The 9,641-nt window shown below is 53.3% G+C and overlaps 1 protein-coding gene across 1 annotated transcript; it reads right to left on the reverse strand.

Moving 5' to 3' along the window:
- Positions 1-6,590: 6,590 nt before the first annotated feature.
- On the reverse strand, positions 6,591-7,706 carry LOC127347862 (protein ALP1-like). Its single transcript, XM_051374007.1, has 3 exons — positions 7,336-7,706; positions 7,231-7,237; positions 6,591-7,148 (listed from the first exon to the last, which is right to left on the reverse strand). Exons 1-3 carry the CDS (start codon positions 7,704-7,706, stop codon positions 6,591-6,593), a joined length of 936 nt encoding a protein of 311 aa, XP_051229967.1.
- Between the last annotated feature and the right edge of the window lie 1,935 nt (positions 7,707-9,641).

Raw genomic sequence — 9,641 nt, forward strand, 5'->3', positions numbered from 1 at the left:
TTCCTTAGCGATGCGCAGACCGTGTAGTAGAGCCTCATATTCCGCCATGTTGTTGGTAGCTTCGAAGTGGATCTGCAGAACATACCGGCAATTCTTCTCCGGTAGGGGACTTCAGAGGTGACTCCGGCTCCACGAGCCTTGATGCTGCTTGGATCCGTCGAAGTGCATGACCCATGTTTCGGTTCCGGCTCCAGACTTGCATCCGGAGCTTCTGTCCAATCTGCAACGAAATCTGCGAACACGAGATTTTACCGCAGTCCTTGGCTTGTAAGCGATGTCGAAGGCGGATAATTCGATGCCCCATTTAGCCGTACGTCCTGTTGCGTCAGCGTTGTTGAGAATCGTTGACAGCGGAGCCTTGCTCATTGTTCTTGGATGCTCTTGGAAATAATGCCTCAACTTCCGGCTGCCTAGGAACACGCCATAAGCTAGCTTCTGAAAGTGAGGATATCTCTGTTTTGATTCCGTCAGCACCTCGCTGATGTAGTAGACAGGTCTCTGGACGTCATATTCATGACCTTCTTCCTTTCGCTCCACCACGATGACGAGGCTGACGACTTTGTTGGTAGCTGCCCGGATAAAGGAGCATTGGCTCGACTCTACCGGAGCTGCCAAGATAGGCGGGGAGGTGAGTATCTCCTTCAACCCTCGAAGAGCTGCATCGAGCTGCGTCGTCCCCGGACAAATTTGTCTGTTTTCTTCAGCAGCTTGTACGAGAGGTAGTGCCTTCTCGCCAAGACGGTGACAAACCTACTGATTGCTGCTACACAAGCAGTTAGTCGTTGCACATCTATGAGACAAGTTGGCCTTGAGATGCACGGGATAGCCGTGATCTTTTCCGGGTTAACCTCTATGCCTCTGGGTGAGACAAGGAAGCCAAGGAGTTTTCCGGTGGCACGCCAAAGACGCACTTCAGCGGATTCAACATCATCTTGTACCTGCGGAGGTTGTCGAAGGTTTACGTGAGATCGCTGATCAAGTCGGATCCTTTCCGGGTCATGACCGCGATGTCGTCGACGTAGGCGTGCACGTTCCGGCCAATTTGGTCCTTCGGGCACCGCTGCATCGTACGTTGGTAAGTAGCACCTGCATTTTCAAACCAAAAGGCATAGTAACATAGCAGTAAGTACCAAAGGGGGTAATGAATGAAGTCGCCTTTTGGTCGGATTCCTTCATCCGGATACGATGATACCCGGAATACGCATCGAGAAAACACGAAGTTCCGCCCCGCCGTCGAATCAATGACTTGGTCAATGCGCGGCAAGGGGAACGGATCCTTCGGGCAATGTTTGTTCAAGCCAGAGTAATCGATGCACATTCTTAGTATTTCGGTGTTCTTTTTGGGTACAAGGACGGGATTCGCGACCCAATCGGTATGGATAACTTCTATTACAAAACCTGCTTCTAGTAACTTTGCTAGTTCCATTCCTATGGCGCGGCGCTTCTTATCTCCAAAGCGTCGCATAGCTTGCTTCACTGGTTTGGCCCCGGATTTATGTTGAGGTAGTGCTCGGCGAGTTCCCTAGGTACTCCGGACATGTCAGAAGGTTGCCATGCGAAGATATCCATGTTAGCGCGGAGGAACTCGACGAGCGCGCTTTCCTATTTGGGGTCCATGTTGGCTCCGACTGAAACCTGCTTGGAAGAGTCACCTGGGATGAGGTCGTGCTTCTTGGTTTCTATCGCGGGCTTGAAGGAGGTTTTACGCTCGGAGATTTGCTTCTTGGTGGTCTGCATCTCGATCGGATCCACCGCGGCTCGTAGCCTTTCGGCTCTTCTCCGGATATCACAGACTCTGCGAAGGCGGCTTCGCCTAACTCGCACTCATGAGCTTTTTTGTAGTCTCCGGATACGGTAATCATACCTTTAGGACCCGGAATCTTGAGCTTGTTGTAGATGTAGCACGCTCTTGCGTGGAACTTGTGGTAGGTGGGCCTGCCGAAGATGACGTGGTAGGAGCTCTTGAAGGGCACAACTTCAAACGTGATCTTCTCTTCGCGGAAATTATGAACATCGCCAAAAGCCACGGGAAGTGTGATGCTGCCGAGGGAGTTCGCCTTCTTACCCGGAACCACGCCATGAAACTCAGTGGTGCTGTGTTTGAGCTGTTCCTTGGTGAGGTTCATCCGCTCTAGAGTCTCCAGGTACATGATGTTCAGGCTAGCTCCGCCATCCATGAGGCACTTGGAGAAGTCATACCCGTCTATGCGGGGACTTACAACCAAGGCGTAGCACTCCTTTGGCACAATTGCGGGATGATCCTTCCGATCAAATGTGCACGGGATTTCCGACCACGACGTATTGCGGCACGGCCGGAACTATGGCGTTCGGGATCCGGGTAGCTGACTTGGAGGCGCGCATCGTTGGGGTTCCGAGGAAAGTGTGGTAAGCCCCCACGCTCTTTTTGTCGAATGGGTTGGATTTTCCTGCGGATCCTGCCTTGGGATCCGGCGAGTTATCATCCTCATCCATCGCCTCGGAACTATCGTCCTCCTTGTCCTTGTTCTTGCCCTTGCCACCTTTTCCGCGAGGGCGGTGCTTCCGGGCGCGCTTGTATCCGGCCTCCGGGTCGTTCTTTAGATCATTGACCCACTTGCAGTTGCGGTTGGTATGAGTGGACTTCCACGTAACCGGATCCAGATGGGCCGGACAGGGGCATGTCTCTGTACTCTTCATAGGTTTGCGGTGCGCGGGATCCGGCAGCGGTGACCTCGGAGGTATGCTGCCGACCCCCTGCCGGCTCCGCGTCCGCGTCCGCGTCCTCTTCCGCCTCCTGGACCTCCGCGTTGAAACGCCATGGCGACCATTTCGGATCCGCCACTCTTACGGTCATCGGGGTTCTTGCGCTTATGGCTGCTGCTGCCGCCGTTGTCACGGTTCTTCTTTTGTTGGTGCGGGGGATTCTTTGTGGCTGCGAGATCACCGCTGCGTCGTCGTCGGCGGCAGTGTGATCGCTAGCGATGGTGATCATGTCATCCAACGTCAGTTGATTTGCATTGACCATGCAGGTTAGCTTGTGTCGCAGCAATCCTCCTCGCTGCAAGCCCCCAATGAAGGCGTGCATTGCTGTGCGGTTGTCAACGTTCTCGCACTCGTTTCTGCATGCCAACCATCGGGTGAGGAAATTCCTTGATGTTTCGCCCTTCTTCTGGATGCAAGCCTCGTAGGTCGCTTGTTGTGGCAGGTCTCTTGTAGGTGCCCCTGAAGTGTTTCTCAAAGCGTTCTTCAGGTCGAACCAGCAAAAGATGGAGTTCTTCTCGAGGTCGCCGAGCCGGATCCGGGCTGGACCTACAAGGTACAAGCTGGAGCATGCGGCGGCGATGGTAGGGGTTCCTCCGGCGAAGGTTACAGCATTGTAGTAATCCTCAATCCAGGTATCCGGCCTTTCGGTGCCATCATAATGCTTCAGATTTCCGGGTAGCTTGAGGTTCATCCTTGGCTTTGGTTCCTCTCGAATCATCCTGCCAAAGCACTTCGGACCAATGTAGTCGGTTCTGTACTCGTTAAGGCGGTCCCGCGCGTCGCGCGCGAGCCGTGGCGAGGAGACTTGGAGCGAGAGCGAGATCTCCGGCCATTGCCTCCGCCTCCACCTCCGCCGCCACCGCTAGGTGGTGGTGAGGAGACTGCGAGGTGGGCGGTCGGACTTCTTGCTTCCGCCATCTGAATCTCCTCGGCCTTCCTGGTGCTGACTCCGGCTCCTGTGGCTGCCTTCGCCTTGGCGCTGGCTGCCCTGGTCGTTCCGGCGAGGCTCCGGGTCACGGCTCCGACGAGGCTCTGGGTCCCGGCTCCTGCGAGGTTCTGGATCGCGGCTCCGACGAGGTTCGGATCGCGGTTCCGGCGAGGCTACGGACCGCGATCTTCATTCCGACTCCTCTGGGCTCGGGCTCATGAACATTGTTCTGATTCCGGCGAGGTTCCGGCGAGCGCTCCCTGTTTCTTGGCAGCACGTTATCGCGGATAACAAGCGCACCATGCCCTACGGGCCTGGTGTTTCCGGCTGGACTACGGCGGCGAGGGGGTCGCGGGTAACCGTTGGGTGGAGGTGAGGGGTTGCGGTATTTGTCTCTTCCGGAGTACATCGCGTCCTTTCCCTTCCTTGGATCCGACGGAGGCGTACGTGACGGAACGGGGATCGGATTTGGGTGCTCCCCGGCCCTTCTTCTCGCGCTCCGACGATCCGGTGTGCGATTCATCGTCCTTCTGCGCGGTAGATACACGATTATCCGGATTGGATTCCAACTGCGCGAAGTATCTGCCTTGTTCTGCTGCTGCATTGCTGAAGCGACAAGTGTGCGGAGATAGTTGATATCAACTTCTTCGTCCTTCTTCTTCAGCAATTCCGCAGCTTTCTGCATGTTGTCCTTTGGAGTTTCCAGCGGCTGGTGATCTGCGGGCGTGTTGAAGGGTATTCTGCGAGGCGGAATTGCTTCTCTAACAATTCGATCGGCCTCCGCCTGCGCATAGGTCATCTTTACCTCCCACTCAGCCCTCATGCTCTTGACCTGCTCGAGTGTGGCAGCAATCTCGCGGTCCTGTCTCTCGAAGTTTTCCGTCCAGGCTGCATGATCTGCCCTTCCTATCCTTAACGCAGCTTCGGTATCGGCGAGCCTCTTGGCTGTGGCCAGCATTTCCTTTACGGCGGTCTCTAGGGCCTCCAGATCTGCGGCGTCGCCGGGGTTATAGGTGTGTTAAGAACTGCTCGCGCGGCCACCTCCTCTCGCCGACAAGATTTCCTCCGAGGGAGAATCCCTTTGGGGTCGCACTCGAGACATTGGAGATCCTTGATGGGTTGGGTGGGGGTCTGTGTGGCTGTCTTGGTCTCCGGATCCCGGTTGTCCCACCGCTGCTACCGTTGCGAGAACCTGCTTGGGCTGGGCGGAGTCGACTTCAGGCTGATCGCCGTATCCGTACTCCCTTATCTTGCGAACGAAGTCATCAGATTCCGTGGACGGGGTGTCGCCGGAAATTGGGCTCAGATTGCCCAAAATCGACTCTTCAACCGGAGCTTCGCTTTCTCCGACAAGCTGAGCCTGATCCGGATCTGCGCCGCTTTCCGGTGCCTCTCCCTGCTCAGGACCAACTCCGTCTGCGTGAGGGGCGGGGCCGGCGGTATGGGCCAAGAAGTGTACGAAGTGGCACCTCTGCTTTTCTAACACAGGGAAACCCGGGCGGATCTGCATTGGTCTTCCACCTTTGTTTCCTGCTCGGGGCGGATTGGGTGGGCTTTGAAATTTCCAGATCCGAGGCGGAATCTTCCTTGGGAAGCTCCTGCATCTCGAGATCGGATCTTCGCGACGGCGTCCAGCTCTGCGGCGGTCGCGTGCATTACTTACCAGTGGGTTTCCGTCGGAATCGACGGTTTCCCCGATGAAGATGTGAATGCCGCCAATTGGGACGATGGAGAGCTTGACGGGGTTTGTCCTAGCCGGAATCCAGCACTCATCCGGAGGGACGATCGGCAGATTTCCGGCGTAAAGGACGCGCCCCACAGCGATGGTGTCGTCGTAGCTTCCCATGGCGGAACCCTCCCGGTTCCGGCCTCCAGACGCCACAGGCCCCACGGTGGGCGCCAACTGTCGTTGCCTAATCGACGATACCTCGGAGGAGGGATCCTCACGAGGGGGAGAAGAAGTAGGGGCCATAGGGCGGAGTGCACACGGGACGGTGGTACGCGAGTTACCCAGCTTCGGAACACCTGCACGATGACAGGGCCTACTGCTGCTTGTCTGGAATTATCTGGGCGCTTTCGCGTTGTTACAATGAGTTGTGGTTGTGCCTCTAGGGCTCCCGGGATCCGGCTTATAAAGGCGCACGGATCTAGGGTTTACATGGAGAGTCCTAGCCGGATTACAGATAGCCTAGCTACGGTACAATATCTTGCCGTGCACGTCACGGATCCGCCTTCCATACACGTCGTACTGGATCCGGGTTCCTCATGGGCCTCCCTGGATCCGGGTCACTCCTAGGTCGGTACGGATCCGGCTTACTGATCCTGGGCTGGACTTCTTCCTGCATGATCAACAGCAACTGGGCCGCCCGATGGGCCACATGCCTCATCACCGTCTGTGGGCCACCCGGGCTTGCCGGATCTAGGCACTGTCGATGGTACACCCATGAAGTATACCCACAACAATCAGGAAGCCAGCCCTCATCATCGGGTTGCATGGTTTGGGCCAAAAAAGCCTTTTTGTTTGTTTGGATGCAGCCAACCCTAAATCTCGATGGAGATGAGATTACGACTGTTTGGTACCATCCAGACATGCCTAAGGTCACCTCTTCTCTACAAACGGTAGCCTTGCCATGTTATCACCTCCCATCACACAGAAATCAGTTCATGACATTTTCAGAATAACGAAGCTAGCTAGTACGAATGGTAGTTCATAACGGTGCTCCCCAGATACTACGAATGGCAGTTTATCATCACGTGGTAGTTCAACATACGGGGATCAAATTGGGGTTCGAGAAACAGGGGATCAAAGGGGTGTTCTTCTTCTTCACTTCTTCACCTCTTCTTCTTCTTCTTCTTCTCAGATGGTGGTGTTGCCTCTGGCTTCCCACATTGCGTCTTCCCACTCTTGCCTCTTCTCCTTCTAGGCTTCATTGTCGCATGTGCCCACGCCATGGTCGATCTCTACTTCATCAAAAGTGAGAACCTCTTCGAAGAAGTCATAGTCGCCCCAACCTAGGATCCAGTTGTGAAGAATGCAGCAAGCAAGGACCAGCTTTACTTGAGTGTCAAAAGTGTGGAACGGTTTCTGGTCAAGGAACTTGAACATGTTCTTCAATGCAGCAAAGGCCCTCGCAATGGTGACTCTAAGGCTTGAGTGTCTCAGATTGAACAAGTCTTTCGCATTCTGAGGTCGGTGCCTGGGAGAGAACTCGTTGAGGTGGTACCTTGTTTTCCTAAAGTGAGGTAGAATACCAGGTCGGCATGCATATCCGGCATCTCCAAGGTAGAACTTGCCCCCAGGGATTTGCAATCCATCAGGCCTTGACAAGCTGTTGGTTAGGATGCGCGCATCATGAGCTGAACCCTCCCACCCAGGAAGCACGTATGTGAACCTCATATCAAAATTCACAGCTGCTAGCACGTTCTGGCTGGTGTAGAGCTTCCTCCCGCAGAATGTTACAGACATTGATCTCGGTACCTTTGCAATCACATGAGTACCATCAATAGCCCCAATGCAATCATGTCAAACAATTATCACACAATCATGTTTCTGACAGTACCACACATCTGATAAGTAGAACGAACATGATTTTGTACTCACCTTGAAATACAGGAACCACCTGTAGCTGTTCTTGATCTTGGGTGGTGTGTTTGATGATGCTTACTTGATCATGTCACCTCTTAGCTCCCCAATTGCGTACAACACCTGCTGGAAGTACCGAGAGATATTCTCCGTGGATTGCCTGAATGTGCTATGGATGACTCTGAACCTCAGGTTATGACCCACGACATGAAGAAACATTGCGACTTGTTCTTCGACAGAGGTGTGGAGGCTATCAACCAACAGTCCTCTTTCCTTGAACGTTTTCACAAGTGCAAAGAAAGGGTCTCTTCTCATCCGAAGCATCTGGATAGCCTCTACATTGTTGGAGTTATAGATGTAGTTCAGGTTGATCCTCTCATGATCTCGTTGTAACATAGGATCGTAACTGACACGAGGAAAAGCAGCATGCCTAACTGCACTCTTGTGCACCATCAGGATCCATGCTTGTATGAAAATGATGAGTGATGCGGCGTGATGCACAAGCTGGAGCTGGTCGGTCTACTCAAACAAAATCTATGCATTACGAATGATCTTATCGAACCCAACTAGTTCTACCAACATGAATCTAACACTACAGTGGAGCATAGGAGTTTCCCCTTACCTCCTTCATTGTGGACGATGGACACGGCCGAAAGCCGCCGCAGATGTGTGCAGGCTCTGCTGCAGCTGGAAACGAGGACCTTGGTCCGACGCTGGACACCGAAGAGAGATGCGCGCTGCCAGATTTGGGTCGCCGCAGCCGCCGCCGGTGTGAAAATTGGGGAAAGGGAAAATTTGGGAGGAGGCTAATGGAGAGGGGGTAACCGAAGAGGGAGGTCACCCCTACCTTTGCCCCGCAACGCCGCTCGGATTTCGCCATCTCCCCCCATGCCGAGGCGGAGCGCCCGCGCGAACGGCGTTGTCGATTTTCTTCTCCCCAGGGCCTATTCCCGGAGAAACTGTCAAACTGAGCGTTCCTCCCGGGCCTGTCCCAGGGGTGCTTTAAGTCCTGTGCGGTGCGACAACACGAAGGAGCTCATGAAACCAAACGGCCCAAAAACTGCAGGGCACATGCGAGCCAAGGTGAGGCGAGGCTACCAAACGCGCTCGTTGTATCCCCCCTACCTGCACAGCAAGGAATGCCGCATCTCCTCCAGCCAACCACCAGGAAGGTGTCCGTCACCAGCACGAAGAACGCCGCCGAGCCTCATATGTACCACATACCATCTGTAAATGCCACCTTTTTGGGGTTGTTTTATAAATAAATGAAAAATGACGCGTTGGGGTCCTTCCCCATTTTATCTGTGTAAAAAACATAATAGTATTATCACTGGACCCATCTTGAAATATAGTGTCATAATATACCAAATTAACATCATATATATGTTGCTACTATTTTCTATAAAGTTGGTCAAATTGAAAAAAGTTTGACTCGGTATATAACAAAAGATAAAAGGTAGAAGTACACTTCTTCAAGGATACTATGGACACTGCACATCTCTTCGACTCAAACTAAGCTAGATAAGGTTGGATTATTTCCAACGGGATTTGCTAGTTCTCAGCTAGATGAGAACTAAATTCGTGTTCAGTCAAGTTTTACACCATTAACTTTGTTTTGTGATCTGTGCTAATCATCAATTGCAACATGAGTTGCAACTAAGATTTGATGACATCATGTGACCGAGAACAAAGTTAGTTCTCAGTCGACTGAGAAATAGTCACACCCATTTCCAACACGAGCCTCTCTCGTCTGTTCATGTCCCTCTTTCTTGTTGATCACGCAACAAGCTAGGGATATGCAGGACTATTACATGGTAAGCTAGGATTAAATGGACTCTAGATGGACTCGAACCAACGCGGACATATGTGTATACGTATGAGGGGGCGGACAGTACCATATCGTGTTGTGGTAGTATCATGTGTGGGTTTCCTCTAATGCATATATATTGTAGAACAAGCTAGGTTGTTTGCCATCGACGTCCCGTGTATTTCTATTTGCCGGACAATTTCCTTCAGGATCCCAACGACACCCTGATGTTCGCTGCTAACGTGCCTCACCGGAGGAGGATGGGGTTGGTGGTACCACCACCCTCCCTGGTTAATGTCAAGCGGTCAAACTCCAAGAGCGGCGGTGGTGGTGGATCTTCAAGCGCTTCCAGTTCTATGGAGTCAACGTCGTCATCCCTTCCTTGCGCAGACAGCGACGAAGCAGCGGCAACAACGGCACAACTGAAACATGATGAGGAAGAGTGAAAACGCAAGGGCAAAATGTTGGATGTGGATGAGACGGATGCCCCACTCAGCCGGTGGTCGAGAAGCTCATGGGAGACGCCATCAGGGCATAGGTTACCCAATCCGGTGCGGACGCATTGCCGTTCAAAGGGGTGA

The sequence above is a fragment of the Lolium perenne genome, chromosome 4 (genome assembly GCF_019359855.2).
Source record: "Lolium perenne isolate Kyuss_39 chromosome 4, Kyuss_2.0, whole genome shotgun sequence".
NCBI lineage: Eukaryota > Viridiplantae > Streptophyta > Magnoliopsida > Poales > Poaceae > Lolium > Lolium perenne.

What these genes read in the sequence shown, in the direction of transcription:
- LOC127347862 (XM_051374007.1), bottom strand. Translation starts at nt 7,706, where the DNA reads ATGGTGCACAAGAGTGCAGTTAGGCATGCTGCTTTTCCTCGTGTCAGT.